This window comes from Metopolophium dirhodum, chromosome 8, assembly GCF_019925205.1.
Source record: "Metopolophium dirhodum isolate CAU chromosome 8, ASM1992520v1, whole genome shotgun sequence".
In the NCBI taxonomy this organism is placed as follows: domain Eukaryota; kingdom Metazoa; phylum Arthropoda; class Insecta; order Hemiptera; family Aphididae; genus Metopolophium; species Metopolophium dirhodum.
The window spans coordinates 2,663,129-2,690,640 of record NC_083567.1 but is presented as its reverse complement, the minus strand read 5'-3'; the positions used below and the strand labels follow the sequence as shown (position 1 = coordinate 2,690,640).

Genomic DNA, 27,512 nt, shown 5'->3' with positions numbered 1-27,512 from the left:
GTATAAAAAAGAATAATCCGTGTATAATAAGTATTTTATGTATAAATATATGATTTTTTTTCATCAGTACCTGATTTTCACATAACAAACTTGAAAATACAAATTATTATCTATAGGTAAAAAAAAAAATTCGTTTTTAATTTTATCTACACGTCCAAGATTCTGTATAAAATGTAACAAATACAAAAAAAATAAAATAAAATAATAATAATAATAATAATAAATAATAATAAGGAATGTGTAGCATATTATATTACTGACAAGTAATAATATGTAATTTGAATATAAATATAAAAATGTAAATGGCATTAATGTTATTATTATTATATGGTTAATGATTAATATATATAAATAATTATTGTTGTTAGATAAGAAATTATTTTGTACAAACACAAAAAATTTAAAAAAAAAACGTAGAATAATTATAAATAAATAATAAATAATAACAGTTTTCCGTTATTGGAAAAACAATGGTTGTTGTAATACTTAACGCTTTCCAGAATATTTCTCAAAATGTAAGAAAAAACCATTTTTGTTTGGTGATAAATCAAATTTTTAAAGTACATATCAAATTTTAGTACAATACAATAATATATTCAGGGAATTTTTGAGGGGGGAGAAAATGTTTCTGGTTAAAACTATAAGTAAAAAAATTCGGTTTCTTTTTTGAGCCTTGTATTTTTTGTTTTCACGGACCTGAAAAATGAATATGTTATTAAAATAATACTAGATGATTAAATGTCGAGATTATACAAATATGAACAGTCTAAAAACTACATAATTATTTTCGTTATTAATGATTAAAAATAGCGTTTTATTTGATTGTACATGCTATCATTCAAATATTATAGTTCTTAGGGCCAGTTGTACCATCTCCAGTTAAAGTTAACCAGAGTTTAATTGGCCAAATTTGCCCGGTTAAATATCTGTTATTAGCTGATTAAGTGTAATCAAAGTTTAACCGTAGACAGTACCAACTGGCCCTTACAACTTCAATACTTGTAAAAAGTATTTAAGAGTTACCCAATAAAGGTTATCACTTATTTCTAATGGCTTGTTTCTCTTTTTCCCCCCGTGGTGAATTAAAAATATACCATTTCAAACATCAATGGAATATTATAACTGCCAATTTTTTTTTTTTTTTTTTATCAAGATTTATTAATCAAATAATTATCAATAATAATTTTAAGTGAGATAGTAGTTATACAAATATCTACACAAATTGGTAAGACTAGATATTAATATACGTAATTAGTCGGGAATTAAAAATTAAATCTTAATTAGATAGTATGCTTGCACATTCATTGTTAATATTAGATTATATTTAAATATAATAATTATCAGTAAAAATTAAATACAATGGAATAAAAAATTGATTTTGGGTTATTATTTTAAACTAAAAGAACAGCTATGTTCAAACATTCTGAATGCTTCAATCATACATTGATATTCGTTAAATAAAAACAAAAAATGACAATATATTATAATCATGGCCCGAAAATACACAATTAGCATTTAAACAATTTTAAAAATAATTTGAGCATAGCTGTTACTAGAGATAGTGCAAGGACACAGATTAATTACTACGTTTTCCCATGCATTTAACGTGGGAAAAAACAGTGGCTTATGTACAAATGTAAAAATATTTGTTAAATGTTGAGAGGATTGGAAATTTCCCAATTTCAATTTTCAACATTGTACATAATTAAGCCAAGTTTTTAGCACGAAGGAGTTAAATTAGTGAGTCGGGAACTAAGAGGTGGTTGTTCATGTGCATTCCCTACATACCATTATTTATTTATTTTTTTGATTGAAAAGTAATAATCTTGAAAATTTAGCGAGACCACATGTCTTCGGCACCTAAATATTGTAATATTAATTCACGCCGTCCACTTGACCATGAGAAGAATACAATGGTATAGATTTATTCTAATTATATTCATATTTTTACTGATTTTTCTTACCAAGAGAATTTGTATCATTCGATCCATTGTTCGACTCCAGCGAATCATCTAGAGAACTTCCGTGGACTGTTGATAAATCATCAATTGTTGAGCCTCGTTTACTACCGGTAGCGCCTATTCTGGATGTCGTGGTAACTCCAGTTCGCCTATATAAAAAAAATGCATACATTGAATACCTTATAGCGTTTTCTCAAACAAATATTATAGAATGTATTTTTAAGAACCTGAGTTTGCTTCTCAAATTATTGTTTTCCCGGGATATTGATTCATTGGATTCCAAAAGTTCATCAAGATCGCGCTGAATTTTTCGTTTCTGGTGTTTCTCTCTGCTGATTTCTTCTTCTGCTTCTTCGATTTGCCTCTTTAGAGATTTAACTCTAGCATTGCTCTAAAAAAAAATATTTTTACGTAGTAACAACTTTCTTGATAGGGTTTGACATACATACCTTTTCTACTTGTTCCTTGTACTGTTCAATTGTTCTTCTCTCATCTTCTAATTGCATCACAACTTCTTTCATTTTCTTCTCTAATTTACGGTTAGCTTTTTGTTGCAATTGTCTTTCCCTAATCATTGAAAATTATTATAAGTAACGACAATACATAACAAAAAGTCATACAACAAAAAATTCTTTTAATTCAATCAGGTTTTGTTTGTTTATACACATACTTGGCTTCAGTTTCCAGTTGTTCGTCGAGATTGGCAATCTTAGATTCCAAATTAGAAATAGCAGTTTTAGTTTTTACTCGTTGATTGGTTTCAATCTCTGCCAATTTAGCCTTTAATTCTTTGTTTTGTCTGTCAAATAACATTTTATTTGTCTCTAATTTTTGTGTTGTCGCCCGTTCGTTTGCCAAATCTTACAAAAATTTTAATTCAATTAATATATTTGATAAAATAAAAAAATTATAATTAATTTACCTGAATTCATCTGTTCAATCTGAATTAGAGCCTTTCTAATTCGTTCATTCAAAGCTTCTGACATTGTCTGTTCTTCTTCTAATTCCTCTTCCAATGTAGAAATTCTAGCTTCTAGGCGACGCTTTTCATCGACCATTAATGTACTGCTAACAAAATAAAATACCTATAAGTCATTCAAATTTTGTGTTAAAAATAATACTAAGACAAACCCTTTGTTGGAATTGCTATTCATTTCTTCGTGTAGATCGTCACGTTCACTTTCTGCAACACGTCTAGCTCTTTCAGATGCAGACAATTCTTCTGTTAATAACAGTAATTCAGCTTCAACGGATTTCAATTTACGCTCAGTTTCTTTAGATGTTGCTGAAAGCTCATCGCGAGAAGCTCTAGCCTCTTCAGCGTCACGAGTAGCATCCTTCAATTGAACTTGTAATTTTTTAAGTTGTTTCAAAGCATCTTCCTTTAATTTGTTGTGCATGTCTAACTGTTGTTCTAGATCTTTGTAATCGGCTTCAATTTTCTTGCGACCGGCCATAGCAGTAGATCTTTGTTTACGCTCATCTTCCAGTTCAGCTTCAATGTCACGAATTTGCTTCAGAAGTCCTCTCCGTTTTTCTTCACTCTGCTCTTCTTTGGCCTAAAAGTTTAATTAATCTAATTAACACTACAATTGAAAACATGTATTGATTTATAGAAACTATGATCAAAATATTAACTATAATCATTAAACAAAAAATAGGTGTAAGAACCTGGCCAAGCTAGTTAGATATAAATTGATAATTATGTAAGGTATTTTCATAAATCACTTACAACAAGATCACGTTCAAACTGAGCCCTCAATGCTTGCATGTTCACTTCAAGTCTTAATTTAGCATCTTCAGTTATTTGAAGTTCATCTTCCAAATCTTCATTCTGTACACGTATTTCAGCCAATTGTGATTCTAATATTCTTTTAGCTTTTTCCAATTCGTGAACCTAGACAAAAATTGTATTTTAATATTTTTTTCAAATATATGAATAATAAGTATACACAAACATTTTTGTCAGCTGTTCCTTGACTATTTATCAATTCATCCAACTCATTTTGAAGCGTTCTCTTTCCTCTTTCCAATTCTTCAACTTTCACCATCATTTCATCAAGCTCTCTGGTTAAAGAAAGCACACGTGTTTCCTTTTCCCGAGCTTCTCGCTCAGCAGTGTCACGTTCAATAGCCATTTGCTCAGAAACCGCCTAGTTTTAAGTATTACAATAATTATTTGAAATATTCTTTTAAAGGCAATAAATGAGAGTAAATCGTATTATATTGTTACCTTTTCTTCGGCAAGGGTTTTATCAAAGATTCTTTGTTTCTTTTCAAGTTCAATAACCTTGGAACGCTGAGCTTCTAAATCAATATTAATATCATCCAGTTCTGATTGAAGTTTCTTCTTAGACTTTTCCAATTTATCATTTGTTGCTTGTAATTCTTCAATTTGTCTTTGTAACAATTCCACATCCTAAACAAAATAGATGTAAATACAATTGTTTAATTATTATAATAATAAAATAGTTTATTTTTCTTTTCTTTTATTCTTCATCATTAAATTCTAAATAATTAAATACACAAGCATCGATGTCACAACTTTTTTTTTTCATTAATTTAGATATCGATAATCATAATATATCGATACTGAAATGTAATTTCATCAAAATTAATTTTTGATTTTTAATAACTGGCCATTGGGTATTTGAGTTATAGATAATTCGGAATAGCGATACAAACATTTTTTTTCCATATCGCATTTCAGTATTGCACAAAACAAAACTATATAGATATTCAAAAATATATCGTTGAAGAAGCCTACTATTAATGATTTAATTAATAATAATACATTTTCGGATATACCTTTAACACGTTTGATATTAATAATAAATGTTTTGCTATTAGTATATGATTAACATAAAATTTTTTTAATCAAATATTAGTTATGTTAGATAATACAAAAGAATATATTGATTGTGTATTGTTCTATTCGAATGTTGACTCAAAAGTTGTGTAATTAATCTTATATAAAACTTAAAGTAATAATTTTAACCATATAATAGTTTAGTTGTGTTTGTTTATACTAAGCGTTTAAGCATAAAGTTAATCACATTAATGAGATATTTATTTATAATGGTAATTGTTTACAACTAAATATTAGCACAAATGGTACTAGTCGTGTAATAGTGGCTTTTTATAGAGGCCAAAATTTAAAATTCAACTAACTAATAAATTGTCTAATGCAACCGCGATGAATAAAGTTATAACAGTAGGAGATATTAATATCAATATATCGCCAGGTAGTAAAGATAACAATAAATTGGAATATTTAAATTTAATGGCACAATTTAATTATAGTTGTATAAATTATACCACTTGGGAAAATGACACCTACAGCTCTAGTATCAATCATATATTTGTAAAAACTACTTACTTATAAAATCTAATTCCTATATTCATCAATCTCATATTACTGATCATTATAGTATAATATTAATAGATGAACAAAAAAAGCATAAAAGACCAATAAAAGTCATTATAATGATAAACTTATAATTAAAGTCAGATTATTAAATTCATTTTTAGCTGAATAAAATTGGTATACAGTTTTGAATGAATCAGATGTTAATGCGTGCAAATAAATTAAATAAATTGTTGAATAAATATTTATTAGACTCTCAAAGATTGAAGGATAACTAGATATCATCAAATAAGAGATGAATTAAACCATGAGCTACAAGCTTATTAAAATTAATCAGAACTTGAGATAAGTTAGGTAAAATGCTATTAATAAAGAAAAATGATAACATATTATTTAATTATCACAAAAAATCTAATAATAAACTATGCTTGCTAATGCTGCAATTGGCTAAAAATGACCACTATAAAATTAAAATTAAATACAATACCGGTAATATTAAACAAGTTTGGAATACAATTAGGGAATAGTTACCAGAGACCAAAAAAATAAATTACAACCCTCCAAAATCATTTATAATAATAATCAAATTGATGTACCTAAACATTGATGCTAAATTGTAAACAAATACTTTTAAATCACTTTATAAATGTTGGTAAAAAAATAACTGAGTCAATACTTACAAGAAGATAAAATAACAAATGATAAACCAACAAAAAATAACATTAGTCATAATTAGACGTAATTAGATTACATATCCTTTACTGGATATGAAAATAACTAAAAGGTGCATCACCTGGGATTGACAGAATTTCATCCGATTTATTAGTACAAATAGCAGAATATAATTAAGTCAAACCAAAAGTTTTTTAGCTTATAGTTCACTTAATAGAGATAAATTATGTTTAGGTATATTTCTAGATGCCGCAAAAGCTTTTTGACTCAGTATCATAATGTGTCAATTTAATACTAATTAGTGATTAATGCGAATCTCAAATTCTACCATAAGCATTGCTTACAGAATTTAGGTATAAACATTTGTATTATTATATTAATTATGTATATATAATTGTATATTATCTTAAGTGTTTTGATGATTAAAATAAACAGATTAATAAATAATATAATTTACCTTAAAGGTTTTCTTATAAGCAGCTTCCATTGCAGCAGTTGATTCAGCATCATCTTCCATTTTTTTCCTTATTTCAGTTATATGTAAATTAAGAGCAACTATTTGTTTTTCCATGTTTTTCTTGGACTCTTCTTCTTCTTCCAACTGTTCTTGTAAAATTTCTTTTTCACTTTCAATTTGTTTCAGTTTTGAGTTCAATGACAATTTAAATTTGGTTTCTTCTTCTAGAAGTGTCTAAAACAAAATAAAAACAATAAAATATTAAGAATTAGCCTAAAAAAAAACAAACAATAATCAACTTATTTTGTTCTTAAATACCTGCGTTTCTTGCAACTGAGTTTCCATTGTCCCTGCTGATTTTTCAGCAGCAGAAGCTTTGAGTTCAGCCGCTTCCAACTGATTGACAATGGATTCAGATTCATTGCTAAGTTTTGAAAGTCTATCAATTAATTCATTTTTCGAACGTTCAGATTCAGCAAATTTACTTTGTATCTCACCTATAAAATATAAAATTATAAAAATTGCATTTTTAAATGTATTATAAAAAAAAAATTGGTTTATAAAAGATAGTACTTACTAAGTTGAGATTCAGTAATTTTACGTTTTCTTTCTAATTCGGATTTAGAAGATACGGAAGATTTAAGTTCAGCAGCAAGATCAGCATTTTCAGCTTCAAGGGTTTGCTTGGATTTTTCCAATTGACTTTTAGACTAGAAAATTATAATAGAAGAAAAAAAATAGTATAATATTATGTTGATACACATAAGTTATAAATATCAAAGTAATACTTTTTTCAAGGATTCTATCTGTTCATTTATAACGGATATTTCTTGGCTGTGTTTGTGTCGCATTTCGGTAATAATGATTTCGTGCGATTGTGTATCTTCTTCTAATGATTTCTTTAGGGTTGCCAATTCCTAATAGGTAACAACATTTATGGATATTAAGGTGTTTTAAAGGTCAAGCATGTGAACTGGTAAATGATTTATACTTATTGTACCTGTTCTCGTTTAGCTCTAAGTTCATGTTGTGCTGCAGTTATGTCCAATGAATCCAAGAGCTCATGTTTTAAAGCTTCAAGTTCTTCATTAAGGTCACGTTTTTGTTTCTCTGCTTTACTTCTAGCTGTACGTTCAGCTTCAAGATCTTCTTGAAGTTCCCCAAGTTGTGATTCCAATTCCCTGAGAGCCTTTTGAGATTGTGCTTTACCTTTAAAAAATGTTATTCATATAAATAATGAACTATACAAGAAAAAGTAAAAAAACCTACTAGCAGCTTCTTCGTCGATTCTCATGAATGCTTGTGTCAATTCTTCTTCTCGTTTACCAAGTTGTAATTGTAAGTCTTCTACTTGAGCTTTCTTTTCGTTTAGTTGTTCTTTTAAATCATTTACCTAAAAATAATATTTTTATAGTATAAACAAGAATTTCTAGTCTGTTATCTATTATAATATATGTTATATTTAAGCTAGATGTATGCTTACCTCAGTCTCAACCTTACGCTTAGTACGGTCCATCTCCTGTCTTTGTTGATTATCTTTTAATAAGCGTTCTTCTAATTCTGCAATGGACGCTTCATGTTTTGCCTTTAGTTTAGCTAGATGTTTAGCTTTTTCTTCTTCTTCAGCTAACGTTTGTGCCAAATCTGCAGCTCTATCTTCCAACACCTTTTTCTCTTTGACTTGTTTCGCATTGGTATCTTCAGCAAGTGCAAGATCTTCTTCTAATTTCTTAAGTTTGGCGTCTGTCTGAACACGTTCTAATTGGAGTTTCTGTCGAGCACCCTCTTCTTCTTCTAATTGTTCTTCTAAATCCTAAAATTATTCAAACGTAAAAAAATAAATCAAAATTAATTATTTAAATAACAGTTAATGGTACTTACATTTATGTTTATTTGTAACTTCTTTTTATCTTGAGCTAGTGAACTAGATCTTTCTTCTTCTTCTTCAATTCTAGCTTCTAAATCGTGTAATATTTCTTCTAGTTCTAATTTTCTTGCAGCAAGTCTAGCTCTCATTTCTTCAGCTTCAGCACATAATTCAACTTCTGCTTGCAGTTGTTCAGCCAAAGCATTTTTCTCATCCACTGCTGTTTGGTATCTATCAGTAAAAAATAAAATTTTAAATTCTGAAATATAAATTATTAAATAAAATTTTAAATATAATACTTCTTCTCAAGATCAAGAACACCACGCAGTTGAGAATCTAATTTTTCCTTGACCACCTTCAATTCTTCTTCTTTAATGGACAATACTTCTTCTTGTTTGGTAACTTCTAAAAGTGGTTTAACTTTAGTATACAATCTCCACCATTGCCAGTTTCTCAGTTTTAAATATGCTGAACAATTGCGCTGAATGATACGAATGGCATTTAATTGTTGTAGACGTTTCTGATAATTTCTTCTTGCTAAGTACCCTCTGCAGAAAGCCTAAAACCAAGTATGATTTATAGTAAAAATAAATAATTTTAAATTTATAATATATTACAATGATATTAATTTAAAAAGTGCTTACTTGGAAGTTAACAATGAGGTCAGAAATTTTGAAATCTCGTTCTTCTTCTAAATGAGCAAGAACACCGGCTCTGAAGAATATTTTGGACTGACCGACACGATAGAGATTTGTATCAAGTTCAAGAGCTTTAATCATTTTTTCACAAGCCTTTTTACCATCCATGAAACCTTTGGGGATGGCATTTGATGTAAGAAGCTCATATCGTTGTCTGAACTCCTGGAATGGAATACGATTGGGGAAACCCTGTCTACAAATCCTAATTCCTTCCAAAACTCCATTGCACCGCAGTTGATCTAGCACAAGTTGGGCATCGATTTTACCTGCTCTTTTCTCATGATTTGGGATGATACATCTTACAAAATTAGGATTAGTGTTTCTCAAAGTGATCATCAACTTGTTCAATTGTTCTTTATATAATTGTGACACTGTACGGAACATTCCTTTTCTTGTTCGTGCTCCAAACTGTGTATCAGTGAGAGCTTGATGAGCTATGCCCACAATTTCTGCATCCTTCCAGATATGAGCTACAAACGGATCTTGAGATGATTGAAGGAGTTGAACGATGTTTTCATTCAATGGGTCCATGTTCTTCATAAGCCACTTATGTGCAGAATAATCAACTTTTCCAGCGTAGTGAATTATTGAGAAATCAGCAACACCTCTAAAGTCTGTTTTATGGAATTTGGGATGAACACTTTGGGCAGACATTAGTTTTTCTACAAATGATTTATCAGTAGCTTTGGGGAACCAACATTCTTCATCTAATAAGGCCATAACACCCATAGGCTATGAAATACAAGAAAAATTAGTTTATGCTTAAATCAAATTTGAAACTGTATTGTAATATATACTTTGTCAATTAAATCAATAGTGGGTTGCAAATCCAATCCGAAATCAATGAATTTCCATTCAATACCTTCTCTTTGATATTCTTCTTGTTCTAAAATAAACATGGTATGGTTGAATAACTGTTGTAGTTTTTCATTCGTGTAATTTATACACAGTTGTTCAAATGAGTTCAACTAATAAAAATAATAAAAATACATTAATACAAATATTCAATAATTAGACCAAAATATAATAAAATAGTAATTAAAGAAATTACTTCAAATATTTCAAATCCAGCCATATCCAAGATTCCAATGAATGATGCCCCTTGTCTTTTAGATCTATCCAGAGATCGATTAATTCGGTTAACTAGCCAACGGAACATACGTTCATAACATGCTTTAGAAATAGCTTCTACAGCAAATTCCACCTGTTCTTTGGTCTGAGCTTTGGACACATAGTCTCTACCTACTTTGATACGAGGTCTAAGGAAGGCTTTAGTCATTTCAGTTATAGACAATCCCAATAGATGAGCTACTTTTTGTGCTACTGTATTATCAGGTAATGTGGCTTGGTCACTATTGCGCTCTTGTTTAAACTGCATATTTCCAAACAGCATGACAGCACTCACAATTCGGAAAATAGCTAAAAAAAATGTATGCATATTAAGTTTACATTAAACAAAAAATTGTGATTTAACATACCAGAATAATCTTCTGTTGTCATTCCCATAATATTCATAGCATTAACAGTTTCTCTAAACTCAGCAGCATCATCTACACCAGGTACACGGAGATTACCATTTGTAAGGAAACTATAAGTTTTAGGATCTTCAAGTATAAATTCGGCTAAAAACAAAATAATATAAAATCAAATACCTGAATAAACTTAATTCGATTATGTTAAAAAAAAAAAAAATTATAAATTATATAAATTTTGTTGCATATTAATTTACATTTTTGTTCAGTAGTTGCTCCACATAATAATTGGTAGAAAATATGGAATGTCCTTTCATCTTTTGCTTGACGTATAGCTCTCGATTTTTCCAATAAGTATGTTTCAATGTTAGCACCAGCAATGAAACCAGAGGCATCAAAATTAATTCGAATAAATTTACCCTGTAAATAAAAATTAAGAACAATTCAGAGTCATCAACATATTAATTTTATACAAAACTCACAAATCTAGAAGAATTGTCATTTTTCACAGTTTTTGCATTACCAAATGCTTCTAAAATGGGATTAGCTTGCAACAGCTGTTGTTCTAGTTCACCCTAAAATAAAAACATACATATATATTTTTTTATTGTACTAGAAATTATTTTTCCACTCACCTCATAACTAACATTAGTATTACACTAGTTAAATAAGTACATCATCAATCCGAATGGAAAGCGTGCAAACATTTTTGTAAGGCAATGTAAATATTTTAATACATAATAAATTTTATGTATAACAGTTTAGTTAAAAAAAATTGAATATTAAACATAGGTAAATATACTCATATAATAAACTAGAATCTAGATAAATGTAAAAGCATATAATTGTATATACTTACAACAACTAAAGCTGGACCAGGTGACTGTGATTTTTCAAAAACCAACATAAACATGGAACAAGAAAACAAATAAATAAGTAAATAAATATAATGTATGCATATTTGATTTTATGATTTTTATGGATCTATTTTAATCATCATTAGTGATTTGAAAGGTTAAATATAAATAAATATTGAAGTTTTAAAGTCAAAAAACATATTAAAAAAGAAATTTTAATTATTTTGTAAATAGTTAACAAAATACAAATTGATTTTTCTACGTTGTAATACAAAAGGGTAGTTTTAAATATAAAATAAATAAGTACATTACGTAATGTTGTTTTTTTTGTTAAATAACAATTTACTGGATGAATGTTGTACAGGTTCTATTTGTGTAATACGAATAAGAGGTTCTTATCTAATATTATAATATTTGTAATTGGTATTATTGATCACAGGTAATGACATTAATTAATGTCTACATTAAAATATTTTAGACAAATCACAATAAAATTTAACGTCAACAATAAAAATATGTACTTATTGTTTGTTCTGTTCGACTTTATATTTTGTAAATACCCGATTTGTATGCATCGAAAACACGCAAAAATGACAATAGAATAAACACCTCAATTGAAAAGATGAGTATTGTATAACACTAAAATTACAATAAGTCTTCTAAAGCCAATATTGTTGAAAATGGATAACAATTATACAACATGGATAAGTTAGCGTTGAAAATTAGCGGTCTAATCTAATACTATAAGAAATACGTCATATAATTTATAGAGCGATCCTCTGATCGACCAGGAGAATTTTGAAAAAAATTATCTAGTGCCTAAATTTTAAAGCCATAACCCTAAACCCTAAATACAATCGACTTGGTATATACTATATATTTTATATTGTATCGTAACAAATAAGTTGAAGCCTTTAGGGAATTATTTTTAAACAATTATAAGTTGAAAAATTGTTGATAAGCACACATATTTCTGTACATGTACCTATAGTTTATCAATAATAATTATTTACCTATTATGACGTGTAATAATTATTTAAAAATTTTTTTATGTAAAACATTATCATGACGTTATGATAAGTAAGCGCGCATAACTTTAGGAGAAAAAACCACTTCGTTTATTTGTATAAATACCTACTACTGACAATAAGTTAAATTATAAATGATAAAACACTAAAGAACTCGTTTGTGAGCGTAAAACGGCTATCTGTAAAACTTTGGTCAACACTCAATAATCTATGAGACACGTTCCCCAATGTCAATAAATTATGACGACCGATGACTAATGATCAAATCATTTGTTGATTTTTAACAAGAAATTTCATAATGTTAAAATTATTTTTTATAAGAATTTTCCATCTCACGCATTATATAATATAATTATTAATAATACGTTAAACATGCCTATACTACATTGCTACTATAGAAATTAAAAAGACTTTGAAACGTTGTACGGGGCAAAATCAGGAGATAAATTTCGATAATAATACGATTATAATAAATCGAAAGGAAAATATAAAAATGTTCTCAAGCCGGTTTAGTTAAAATTTTTATTTTTTTACATTAACATGATAATTGTTGCGGCCATCACTGCTCAATGCTCGTATTATATCATCTCAGCTACTAATCGTATGTTTGGATATTTTGTTTTGACAAATACTATAGTATATTACGCACACGCCCGACATAAACAATAATTGTCGTATCGATACTTGCGAGCACGAGGCGAGAATACCAAAATGAAAACATATCCACCAACACACGCGAAACGCTAAATATATATTTTTATTTTTACATTTGTATTGCGAATAAAAATATATTATATAATATTTTTTTCGTCTTCAAACACTGCGTTTTACGCTTTTGCCTACAATGCTATAATAACATTATTATCGTTTTGCTCAGGACGACGGGTGCGCATACATTCATGACGGATTTTATTTTTGAAAAAAACCAATATTAATATCATTATTATATTACATCGTTGTTATTGGTACCTACCTAATAATAATATTGTAATATATCGCGCATGTTATTTATATCCGTTGGACGGTACCGCGATTTCTTTTCCCCGTTCGAATTCGCGCGGCGGAGAACGTGACGATTAACATAAACGCGCGCGTGGAACAAAGACGCGGCGCTATGCGTTTTCAGACGACTTGGGTCGCGTTTTGCGCCGCGCAATTGAAAAGAAAACATCGCCTTACACGATACAAAGGTATTATAGGACACCACAAGTATAATAATATTATAATTCACAATATATATTCACCATGTACACACACATACACGTCCACGAGAAACACGACTAATGAGCCAAGTTCTTCTTATCGCCGAATAGGTATTATATGCGACGCATGTGTATGCTATTCTACGTGTATGCCCTGCGTGCACGAGTATTATAATATCAAAAAGTCGTATTGTCTTGCGCATTTTTGTATTCGATTCCTCAGACATTTTTACGTCTTTTAATACGTATTTGGGATGATCTTCAAACATCCTACTTGAAAAATAAAAATGGCCATTTTGTGTAGGTATTTGATTTTACAAGAAAATATGTCAAATAGTCATAAATAGCCATTGTTTGTTTTTACCAGCTATAATTTATCATGCTAATGTATTGCTAAAATGTAGTGTGAATGGTTTAGAATTATCATTTAGAAATCATCAATATAATATACTGATAAATTAGTAACTACATAACAGCTACTGAATGAATTAGTTTTATACTAAAAAATTATCGGCATCATTAAATGTAAAAATGTTGTAGATTTTACTAAAATAAGCAAATTAAGACGAATTTATACGATTAAAATAAAAATTATGATCAAGGCATAATAACGAGAAACCAATAGTTATCATCAATAAAGTATTTAAAAATGTGAAATAAGATTATTGGTTCCGCTGGGAAAAAAAATATATCTCTAATATTCAATATCATAAATAAGTATTTGATGCCCTAAGATGTATTAAAAATACTTTTACTCAAGTACAAGTTTGCGATTTTTGTTATTCGTACACTTCCTCATGGATCAAGCGTTATCACTTAACATAATATTATTATGATTTATGACATTGCCGGATGTCGCTATGTCGGGCTGGCGTAGGTTGTGTTTCAATAAAAAAATTACTATCATCGTTATTCAACATTAAAATCACACGTGTGTAGTATAATTTACGATTGTATTATTGTTATTACTTATTATTATTAAATCATCATCGTTGTCGTCGATGGTTTTTAAACAAACCGTGATGATTTGTAAACAACGATTGCAAACATTAACACATTAATACAGTGTCACCGTCGACTACTTTTTTCTACTTGTTAATATTTTTGAAAAATGATTACTCTGTGCACATTTAATGGTATTTTGATACGTTTGATAAAAATATTCTTAACTGGGAAATGTGCTAGATTATTTAAACCATGAGATTCGGATCTCTGAAGATGACGTTTAGCGCTATTCAATATTATTCTGAATTGATTACGTGTTACTGGCGTTTAAAAATAATTAGGCACTCATAATTACTCAATATGTATTTTACGATTAGGCTGCAAATATAATATAATTTTATGAAAATGATATTTCTCGAGCATTTTCTAAATTATAATAACAAGACGATTAAGCTAACTTATCTGATAGAAATCGCAAGGGGAACCCTAACGTGGCCAAACGTGTGAGTCATATTAATATGCATACCTAATGCCAACAACGATAACGAGCGTTCGATTAAAAAAACGGAATCGTACGCGGAACACCTATTACTATATAGCGAACAAGACGAAATTTCACATAAGCGGTTTTGATATTTTAAATTATATTTATACATATTTGTACTTTTTTTTTACATTTAAGTCGCCGCGCACAAGGCCAATCGCTAATATGTTTCGAGCGTTCCTCACGGACGTCGTGATAAGCAAAAGAAGCTATTTATGGTAACACGCACGTGAGTTTTGGGACGTAGCTTCGGTATCGACTCTAGGTGGCGGTACGTATAATATTTAATGTGTGCTTCATGCAGACGGATAAATTACAAAATACACTATTCTATGGTTGGTTTTAGGAGCGATTTTTACACCGCGTCAATTCCATAATAGGTCCTCAACGTGACATTATCGAACAGGTCGTTGCCTCAATGTGACAGAAAAATAAAAACAACAGAAAGAAGGCCACGCCGACCCAACGGAGCTCCAAGTCCTAACCCGTATTAATAATATACGTCGTACGCGACAAAAAACAACAAAGCAACTATACTGTTATTCTGACACTATCGCTGGGTTAGATAATCAATTTAATGAATCAATAGTGAGCTAATGGCCCCTTAAACATGATTTAGTGGCCCATGATTGGGCCATCGCATTTTAATGTACTATTAAATTAATCAATGTTTTATGCAAACCGGCATATACCATTGTTTTTACTTGTACAATTATTAAACGATGATTGGCGTGTGCTGTCTACAAAATACAACACAATGCCTCGACTCTCGAGCTTTTATCGACCGCATTTATTGGTTAGAACCACACGATCGTAAATAATGTTATTATAACTTGAAAGAATTGACGAAAAAGAAAAAATCCTGTAAGCCAGTCAATATTAAAATAAGATTTTTCCCATAGACGTATACCGTGGTCAGTTACTGCGTTTTTGCTTAGCATGTGTTTGATACTGCTTTTTTGCTTAGTATCATTCATATATTTGTAAATACGTATATATTTAACCACGTTTATTATAAAATGTATTGCATTTACGGTATTTTTGCTAAGGAATCAAAAAATCCGCCTTAAAATAACGAATATTTTGATATAATAAACTCATTTTTCAAATTTTGTCGCTTACTGCCTTTTGGTTTAGGAGGGTAGAATAGACCGGCCCACTTCATATTTACTTCATTTTCGGTTATTGAGTTACTCTGATACGGTAAAAGATATATCTATATATTTATACTAAACGCGCTGCATTACTGCATTACTGCATTACTATCATTGCTTTTGGTATTTAATGGGCCGGTCTATAAGCAAAAAGTCTATGATTTTAGTATTACAGAATAAATACCACCTCCTTTACCAAAATTGTAATAGATAAAAAAAAATAATTTAAATAAAAGTTACCTAGTATAAATTTGACCAGATAAGACCGCGATTCGTACTAATTCTTTATTTTACATTTTTAAAACACAACTAAATTAATAAAATGTGATATTTTAGACTGGGCAGATTGGAGCGATTGATTTATCATTGCTATCAATCTTAAAATAATACAAACATTCAATACTAAGCAATAGCACATTAGCACGTGCCGAACTGATTAAACACTTGTCATTGTATCCTGTTCATATTATAATATACTATTAAATCAGACGTGACTGTGTGTTAAACAAACGCTTTGAAATAAAAAGCAACTTCGCAGAATCTAAAAACTATAAAGAATTTATTTGTCTAGAAGTTGAAATATTCTCGGTTCTCTGGCAAAATGAAACTCGCATTTCTACATTTTATACTTTATATTATTACGCTATACAATTTAAAATGTCTGTTAAAATTATTTTAAAATTTTCATAAAATTTAAATACTTTTTATTTTAGTCAAACGTTTAACCAACTCGAAAACCTAATATGAATAAATTACGGTGTTTTATTTTTCATACCAATAGTAGGTAGTTGTTTACTTTTGATCAATGACAGTTAGGTATATGAAATACATATACTTATGTCTTATAGTAAATATAATACATGGTAATGGATCGTTAGTAACTATTCATATGCCCAAAAATAGGCTAATGCATATGATAACCGTGTGTGAATTCGGGTAACCACGCGGATGTCTTATATAATGAGAATTTGCACATGACACGGTTAAGAAAAGAAAAATTGTGACCATATGTGGGACTGATCAGTTTGGCGCCAAATAAGGCAGCAAACTTCAACATCATCCTTGTAGCTGCACGGGAGTCCGATAAATTTCAACATTACTTTCACTGTACCAACTATAAACATTCATTATCTGAAATATAGAATATAATATTGACATTTTGTTTTCATTGGACGAAATCATTCTACATAATGAATATTAATTATACACGCATGTGACATGAGTACATGACATCGACACGACGACACGATAGATTCTGGTACCTCTATATATTATAAAAAAAATTAACACGAGTCACGAACCACAAGTAAAGATATCAGTGCAAAACAAACGACCTAACCAAATTTGGTTTGATATTTTATCTTCTATTATTTGATTCAAAAATCACCGTGTAAGGTCGCCGGAACAGTGAGAAAATTATTATAATTAGGCATTCAACGGAAACTGCCTAAATTGGAATCGACTGCTGACGATACACAGACATTGACGATTATAACTGCATGATAGTTAGACATGAATATTTTACCGTCTTAGGGCCCACCATTCATGGGTGTTTAGCTGCAGTATCTACACAACAATGACGAGTTTCGCTATTATTCCAAGCAAAATAAGGACAGATTATGCATTGTTCGAGCCAATAAAGATAATAGCTTTCACCGTGTTTGCCACCAAGTAATGATTCGTGCACAGTGCACACACCACGCTGCAGCTGTTTAAGGCAAATATTAATATTCAACGGACAGCGCAAAAATACATGACGTATATAATAATATACTCATTACTCATACAAGAATACAAGATAAACTTACGGTGAGCGTCAATCATGTACAGCGGTAGTATATAAATAAAGTATAGGCCAAGTTATAACACACGCCTATCAATTAGAACAAGTACAAATCACTATAGGGTATAATACAAATGTATTTCTGTGATATGAGTAAAGGAAACATATGGACATAAATAATAGAACAAATATGGAAAGAAATATTGCAAATCCATAACTAAGGTCAACTCCATTCTGGTTTTCATAGTATACAAGCTTTCACGTAAACCCCTACAGATTAAAAATGGAAGACTTCATGCGGTATATGTGCATTATTACAGTCGAGTTTTGCACGCGTCCGTCGGCGTAATGAATAAAACAACAGTAAACGTGAGATCTATTAATGCAGGCAGGTTAAAAATCACGGCGTATTACATGAATTACTTTTCAGATATCCATCTAAGAGCCTAATATAGAAGTGGGAGTGGTTTTCAGTTAAATCAACATTACGCCTTCATTTCAAACCTACAGAAATGCTAAAAGTACAAAATCTAGACGTATAACATTAATTTGCAACAACTACATAATAATATGTAGTCTCTTGCTTTTATGTTTCATCAATTAAAAATCAGAAATTGTAGTACTTAATTTGTACAAGCTAATTATGGAAATTAATTGATAAAACAAAATTAAAATAATTATTATATTTGATTCAAATTCGAACTAATAGCATTAATAAATTTAAAAGTAAATTTAAAGTAAAGTAAACACAATTTCTGAATCAAAAACTGTTAATACTTTTTATTATACGTTGAATAAATAATGTTATGGAGATGTCACAATTTAAAAATTAAAATGTTTATTTAGATAATGATTTTTGTAAGGAAATCTTTTTATTTGATTAATAGTTTGTTAAAATGGCGATAGATTTTGATTGAATGAAAAGTGGGTCGAAGTCGAAATGTATAAAAATGATTATATGACAGATATGTGGTTACTCACGGCATGTTGAATCACTCCTTTGGGTTTAGACGCGGCCACGTAAGCCAGGTATTGAATAACTTTTTTCGTGTTCTCGGTTTTTCCAGCACCTGATTCTCCAGTACACAGTATTGATTGATCTTCTCGATCTAAAATACAAAAAATATAAAATATGTTTCTTTTTTTACACCTATAAAAATATGTATAAAATGTATATTTAACCTTGTAACATCGATCTGTATGCAGTATCAGTTACTGCGAATACGTGTGGTGGTACTTCATGTCGTTTGTTACCTTTGTAACGTTCCATTATGTTTTCTGTGTAGATTGGTAATCTCTTGTATGGATTAACCACTACACAAAAAAGGCCAGAATATGTCTAAAAAATATCAAAAAAAAAATATATAAAATTTATAAAAACACAAAATTATAATCAACCCTGGTCCCTAGTGTGATTCGGGAAACATACCTATAAAGCTTATTTTCCTCTGACCCGTTGCCTTAAATTAAGGGATGCGTGTTCAACATAAATATTTATTATTCACACTATAGGTTAGGTTAAAACTATTTTTCAACGCATTTGGATGTATTTTTTTCTTTTTCATAATTCTATGGCATATACCTAACGGCTAACACAATGTTTCAACAGTCAAAAATTGCCAAATAGAAAATAATTGTGACTTTTAAACATCTCTAATACATAGGTACCTATATTTTCCATAAAACAATATTATATTGAATGATGTTTACAATTTATATTTCAAAAATGTGTAAGTCAACTATCATGATACAATTATTAAAAATAATCATACATTTTTAATGGTTCTTTTTTTAGAATAAAAAATAAGTGTTAAATTTCCCATGTCCTGTTCTTTTGATAATTCAAACAGAGTACCTAATTCAAGACAAAACTACAAATAAAAACCAGTTTCATAAAAACAACATCCGTTATTGTCCTAAAGAATATATTTATTTTCCCTGTTATGTGTAGGTTAACTACTTCTATACATATCATTCGTAAAATTATAATAGTTACCTACCATTTAAACTTTACGAAAATTATCATTTTCGTCATTTATTAATGAATAATACCTATATGATTATAAAGTTCGTTTGTTCAATTTTTATACTTAGTCAATACATAGGTACAATAAATATTAATCTATATCTCGTTGGTAGGTACTCGACAAACAATACATTTACAATAACACAATGACTTCTATTTTAAATTATAAGCTATCAACAATTTATACTTTTGATCAAAATTAATAGGGGAACACCTTTATACTTAATTATTAAAAATTAGCTGGATAGTGCATTAATTTATAACTAATCTCAGCAACAAATTTTAGATATTATTCCATCCGATTCAATATAAAAATAATAACGATTAACTTAAGATTTTTAATTTAAACTAATTACGTTTAATATTTTGTACAGGTGGCCTTGAATTTTCCAATTTTTTGGCAGACATAATAAAAAAATATGCATTATAATTTATAAGGAAAACTCTTTTAAAATAAACAGACGTATAAAAATAAAATTGTCTTTTAACTAATCTTTAAAGGGTTTGGAAATTTTTAAATTATTTAATTTAGTTTTTATAATTTTAAAATTATCTAAAAGTTGAAATTTGAAATTTAAAAATAGGTATGAATACTTTATGAACTACAAAAACAGAGATTCTATTGTTTCTAAAAAAAGTTTTATTACAAAGTGTACTTGTGCATACATGTAAACATAATACAGTTATCAATATATATTTTTTATGACTTATTCCTCGACTTATTCCTTATGAGTCTCGTTATTAGTATAAAATGTTTAATTACTAATATTTAATAAAATAGTATTATAGAACTTATTTTTCATTAAAGAAAATAAATAAATTATAAGTACCTACATTTATTTTAAAAATTGCATTTTATTGCATTATTACTGGTAAACCATTTGACCTAATTGATTTCTACAAAGAATTTTCGAATGGCCGTTAAATCTGATTAAATGGTGCTAATTTCCAACGAATTCCGTGAATGATTCAATACACCGACAAGGTTTCTCCTGCGTTTCGTAATAGAATTAATTTTTAAAATGGACCAGGATTCCAACATACAGCATTATTGTTGCGATTACTAATCGGTTACGACAAATGACATATTTTGTAGAATGAATATTAGCGGTTATGGCCTCCTAAATAGATACATAAAAATAAAATGAAGAAATTCTATAAACTTTTTAGTGTTTATTACTTATAGACACAAGGAAATATAATTAATTAAATATTAAAAAATGTACAAACGAAATAATTATAAATGTTATACAAAAATGAATAGCCAAGGAGAAATATGATTTAAAAAAAAAATTTTAACATATTTGTTGTAAAAATGTCGTACGAGTATGTTGACTATGACTCATGGGTTGAGGCTTTACTCATTCCTTGGACATACACATAATATAACCACTCCTCTTTTCGAGAATACGCGTTTGAGCTCTACACAGTATGCACAGTAAATATTAATTATAATATTAGACAGAAACATTTCGACTATTCTCAAATATCCATTAGCACGAAAAATGAAAATGTAATTAAAGCAATACACTGAGCTCACTTGTTATCGTTCATAACCATAGATAGGTAAATGGGATATGTAACTAACTATTTTATACAGATACATTGTTCGAGACATTTGGTGAATTTTTCCAATAAGAAATGAATGGGGTTTAGGATTATTTAAATGAATGTATGAGACGTATATTATAAAATATGGTGCAGGCAGCCGTAATAATCAAAATCGTAAAAATAAAAAACATCGTAAAGTATCACAATTATAAAAATATATATTGACATTTAACTGAATGATTAACTCAAATTGAACTATATGACGAAATCATTAACTATAGATAAAACATTATACACAAAATAGACCATTTAAAAAAACGAATAGAAAGTGTATTGACTGCATTTTTATTATTTTTATTTCAACTTAAATAAATTATATTATTACAATTCTCAGCTTAATAGCAAATACAATTTTAGTTCAGTCTTCGTATTGAGTATTGACGAACATTTTTTTATTATAAACTATCACAATAATATCTTAATCAATTTAAATTCTATTGAATATTTTTATTAGTTTTATTAGGTAGTAGTACATTTCAGGAAATACTAAATTGTATTTCCATTGATATTATAAGATTTTAAATTATAGGTATTCAATAATATTAGATTGCAATAGTTTTATTGAATTTAAAATATCAATCATTATTTTGAGCCCAATAAAAATAATTGATATTAAACATTGCGATTTTATTTTGTGTATTATACTAATAATGGTGATTGGGTAGACCAAAAAAAAAATTAACATCTATATTAAACGAACGTATATTAGACAAATGGCATGACAAAACGACACATAGTTATTTTATCTTGGTTTTCTTTTTAACGAGCATTATTATTTAATTGTGTTTTAATCTTTTAATGTACCTAATATATATAGCAGGCAACAGCAAGTTATGACCAACAACCAAATCTAGGATTGAATATTGAACGAAACAAAAACCATCCAGTATATTCTGTGTCTGAGTAATCATGTCTTAATAATTTGTTTTCGCTTAGTAATAAGTTTATTACATATTGTGATATAATATTACGATTTATGAACACATCAAATAAATACGCTAAGTATGTTTCTACAATAGGTTTCTACGAGGGTGAGTTGTCCAGACAAGATTATGTCACACTGCCTGACCTGAAATAACCTGCAGTCTGCATTCCAAAGTGCTTAATAATAATAATAATAATAATAATGAAGATTTTTAGTAGGTATTTGGGTTCATTTTGAAATACAAATATGAACGTTACTGATTTAGTGATGTAGACAATGTTTAATTAAACATATTCGAGAAGTAAAATTCATATTAATATAAATCACAGATAGTCATAATAGTATGCAACTGGTAGATTTTAGCGAGTTTCAGTTGAAGAACAGAAGCAACAATCTAAAAATACCAACTGACGACTATTATATTATTATTATTATGTACGTTAATATTCTATTTAAAAAAAATGTTTGTACTATTTTTATTAATCATTCAACATTTTTAATACAATTTACCATTACGGCATTAATTAAATATAAATAATGTAAATATATTTTTGGAATTCATAATATTAACTCATTGACTGAAATATTATACCTACCATACCTACCTACCTACCTACCAAACAAAATAAAATACGTAGTGACGCTATGGTAAGTAATTTCATGAAAACAATATACTCAAATATTTGATTAAAAACGTCAGTTTTTGTTTAGTTATATGCCTAGGTGTAGAAGCTAATCTATAATTCTAAATGGTAGGCAACTATTATACATAATTTTTTTCATTAAAAATTACTTTTAATATTTTTTAAACTGTAGGTGTAAACTATGTTATAACGTATATATATGTAATATACTTGGTATACCACAACTATTATAATAATACTGATAGTCAGTTTATTTAATATATTATTTTCTGTAATACCCTCACAAATTCAAAACCCTATGGATTTTTTTATGATTAAACATATTAACATGAATTATACCGACCTATCTAATTACCTACACTGATTGTTAAAGTTGTTGTTTAAGTTTATTATGATAATTATGAAATACTGTATGAACTTATTTGAATGGTATTTTCTTTTAGACTCATTAAACAATAGATACAAATGTAAAATTAGTTTTCTTTCAGATGTTAGGTTCATAGGTACAATTTTAAGCTTTTCTGGAATAAAAATCTATTGCCTAAAAGTATTTACTTGAACAAATTTAAAATTCTTTTACATAAGTAATACTTTCAGTAATCAATAATATACTATATTTCATTTTTTTTAAAAATATTTACATCATAATATTATAAGTAGTTATAGCCATAGGTATATAACAAAAATATTATTAATATTTTGTTTATAATACTTATTAGTTATTATGAAAGGTAATATATTTAACAGCTACAGCAAGTCTAAAAGTTGACTGTATTAAATTAATAGTGTTAAGTAATTATATTATAATGCGTATACATTTCAATATACATTAATATAATAATTACTATCCATATCTAAATAACTTTTGATATAACTCAACTACTGTAGGTACTTAAAAAAAACTACTATAGTCTATAAGTATGTATTAAAATAGAGTTCCAACACATAATATTACAACAAAGAATGATTGATCATGATAAACTTTTGAATAATTAAATTTATATGGGTAAAAATGTAAAGGGTTGTTGACAACCTTGTCCTATTGACTACTTGTATAATTTTGAAGCCAAATATGGTTTACTAGTACCTACTTAATTTAAAACCGTCTCAAACTTTCACATTAAAACAGTTGCTATTTGATCTACAGACATTTAACCATTATTTGTCTAAATAAATACCTACACAATTATATTACACCCAAGTACTTATATGGATTTCTTACAATGTATACGTATTATTAATAGTAGAGGTACCTAACTAATGTCTAATATTAATATTTATTTTCATTTAAATTAGAAAAGAAATAGGTAATTACATTAACTATCTAATGGGTATAAGTGTATAATGAAAGTTCACTCAAACAAAATAGAGGACACATAAGTTAAAAATACCTAAATCAAAAAAATGCTTAAAAAACTGTTAGCACATCTGACACCGTGGAGTATTTTATTTTATGTTTATAAATTTTATATTAGGTACCTACCTAATGCCTTTTTTTAAATTAAGTTTTAGGCATATCATAGATCTCTAGAAAATAGTTTTATTATCTTGGTGAGTATTGAACTGATGTTGGAAGGTGTGATTAGTAAAGTATAGGCAAATATGATACCTAATAATTTTTCTAATTGAATCCATTTGTGATTATTTGTAAATATTATATGTTCTATAAATCAGAAAGTACCTACTTGCTACCGGATATTAACACATTTAAAAAAAAAAAAATACTCTTATTAAATACTCTTTTAAAGATTTGAACTCTTCTTTAAGTAATTAGTTAATACAATGCTTAATAGTAATTTTTATTTTTAGTAGGTAGGTACAGAGGTAGATACCTAATGAATTTCTTTTAGAGTTTTCTTATACAAATTTAAAAATATTGAAAAAATACAATATGAGAAAATAACTAGGTAGGTACCTAGTTAATTATAAACTTATTTAAGTACCTACATACCTACATAGGTAAGAATTATCCGGGGAATTATTAGATACCAAAATATTATTATTTTTAAAGAGTTGTAATCTGGTACCTATATAAATATTTTAAGATAATCATATTCTGTATCTTCTTTTATTTTATATTTTACCTAATAGGTACCTAATAGTGCTATGGGTAATCCACATAATAGGTAGGTATGATAAATTATTTTGCATAAATAGGTAAATTAGTTATATTATCTACCTACATCAGATTACATTTATTGTTCATAGAAAAAAAAGTGTTTTACTTAATGAACAACTATAAATTACAATAGGCATTTCTTTTATTAAAAAAAACTGTGTAGGTAGATACCTACCAAACTAGAATACGATTGTTGTTTAAATTATATCATTATTTTAGAGGAGTAAATGCTTAGCCAAATGTAACTTCTGAGCTTCAATAAGAAGACAAATTGATGAATAGGTAGGAAACTAATAAAATTCTAAATAATTCACTACTTGTATGTCTTAATCGATGTCGCACGAACATCATTCAATCTATAAAATTGATAATTGCTAAGTGCCAACTATCAATTTAAAAAGAAAAATAATTGTTAGCATAAAGGCATAAATAATATGAAATGCCTATTTTTTCTTAAAACAAACAGGCCATTTATATCAAAATAATGCTAATGTGTTTAGTTATTTTTAATTTATGAAAAGCACTACCCTAATTAAAAGTTTCCATCATAGGTAGGTACATTTTATTTACATACATCATTGAATAATGAATTGTTGTATTATATTTATGCTTAACGTACCTAATGTAATCTGTAGACAACTGGAAAATGGATATGATAAGCAAATTTCACTATTTCATTTCTATATTTCTGGGACCTTTAATAACGGTTTGGCAAATGTTGTGACATGCATAATATGTACCTATTACTATAAGCTCACAGATATAATTATGAAGACTAGGTAGTTGGGAAAAAAACTCAAATAGGTATAAAATATAATCTACCACAAGCGCGGGTGAACAATAATCTTCAGTGTCGATTCACTACCATTTAAAAACCGGTTGCTGGCCGTTAGAAACATTGAATCACACAGTACAAGTAGACAAACGGACGGCTCTGACAGGGGAGCCCCCCGGTGTTGTTGACTTACGTATATCAGGCCCGAATAGTAGCGGTCCTTGATGTTGTGCAGCACGCAGGCCTCGTTCAGGCACGTCAACTCGGCCATGTCTTCGCTCTTGTCGAACTTGGGCGGATTCATCTTTTGTATGACATCTTTGTCGACGAGCACACGCTTGCCGGTCTCGGCGATTTCCACCTCGACCTCATCGCCTCGCTCGCCTTTGATGCCGGCCGACACGAAGCCCTGGCTGTCGTGGGGCACCCACACCAGACGTTTCTGGGTCCATTCCGCCTGTGTGGGCTGATCGTTGAGCTGATTCCTGTCGACGGCCAGGTATTTCATGAACGGGTCCGATCGGTCGGTGTCCATGTCCATGGCTACGGGGGTTCGGCGCACTCGCGTACGTCGTCCACGGGCGCGATGGATGCGATTGATATGGGTGTGTTGTGTTTAAAAAAAAAAAAAAATACCAAAACCGGTGGGAAATGTGATCGGAAACAATAACGTCAGACGCGTTGAAATGGAAAAACGTGTCTCGAGATTGTAAAAATATAATATAAAAATATAAACTACGATTTATCAGTCGTTGTCAGTTTAGTCGGCGGCGGACGCGTCCGGGTTGCAGCAACGCATCTGTAGCCTGTGCCGGGTCTGCGGTTGTCGCGTTCGTCGGGCGCGCGCGATACGAATAACGCGATTACGGTCGAGAAGGAGCGAGAGAGAGAAAAAACGGTCAAGTCTCGACGCGTTCTCCTACTCCGCCGAGCGACTTATAGTACAACAACTACGACTACCGAAGACGACGCGCGGTGGCGGTGGCGACTGGCGACGATGACGGTTCTCGCGCGGTGCGGTCTGGTCGTGGTTGTGGTGGTGGTGGTGGTGGTGCCGAGTTTTTACGGTTGCGTCGTTGCGACGCTATCGGTGCCGGACTGCGCGACGTCCGTATCTGTTCGCAAGGTGGTGGTGGCCCGTCTCGGTCGGTCCGTGTGCCGTACCAGTCGGTATACCGTCCGTGTGCCTGTGTACGGCGTACCACCCGGGAGAAGCTGTTCTTTATAGTAGTAGTCAATATCTCTATGGTTTTTCATAGGCGGTGGGACGACAATGACGAGCCGCACACCCGCTGATAAAAAAAATACATTTAGCCGACGGGCGATGGATGACGTATGTCGTATAATATTAAGGACGACCAACGTACTACCATTTACCTATTATGATATTAATGAAATTATCACA

At 29.4% G+C, this 27,512-nt stretch overlaps 1 protein-coding gene across 5 annotated transcripts; it reads right to left on the bottom strand.

The window, feature by feature from the left end:
* Positions 1–11: 11 nt before the first annotated feature.
* On the bottom strand, positions 12–27,159 carry LOC132949870 (myosin heavy chain, non-muscle). 5 transcript variants are annotated; one of them, XR_009665148.1, is made up of 30 exons: positions 26,301–27,159; positions 19,190–19,346; positions 18,989–19,116; positions 11,354–11,377; positions 10,977–11,069; positions 10,752–10,914; positions 10,501–10,644; positions 10,074–10,441; positions 9,820–9,990; positions 8,969–9,754; positions 8,624–8,883; positions 8,339–8,555; positions 7,941–8,270; positions 7,727–7,850; positions 7,458–7,666; positions 7,246–7,374; positions 7,035–7,167; positions 6,776–6,954; positions 6,458–6,691; positions 4,195–4,380; positions 3,920–4,114; positions 3,694–3,858; positions 3,093–3,520; positions 2,884–3,029; positions 2,632–2,821; positions 2,411–2,528; positions 2,189–2,352; positions 1,965–2,110; positions 1,789–1,892; positions 12–696 (listed from the first exon to the last, which is right to left on the bottom strand). XR_009665148.1 is itself a non-coding variant. In XM_061020955.1 (30 exons), exons 1-29 carry the CDS (start codon positions 26,646–26,648, stop codon positions 1,835–1,837), a joined length of 5,961 nt encoding a protein of 1,986 aa, XP_060876938.1. In that variant the 5' UTR covers positions 26,649–27,159; the 3' UTR covers positions 12–696; positions 1,789–1,834. The 5 variants fall into 5 exon arrangements, 4 of the variants coding, with proteins under 4 accessions (XP_060876938.1, XP_060876941.1, XP_060876942.1 ...); XM_061020955.1 differs by having other exon boundaries at positions 1,789–1,860; XM_061020958.1 differs by having other exon boundaries at positions 1,789–1,860; positions 2,884–3,026.
* Positions 27,160–27,512: the final 353 nt, after the last annotated feature.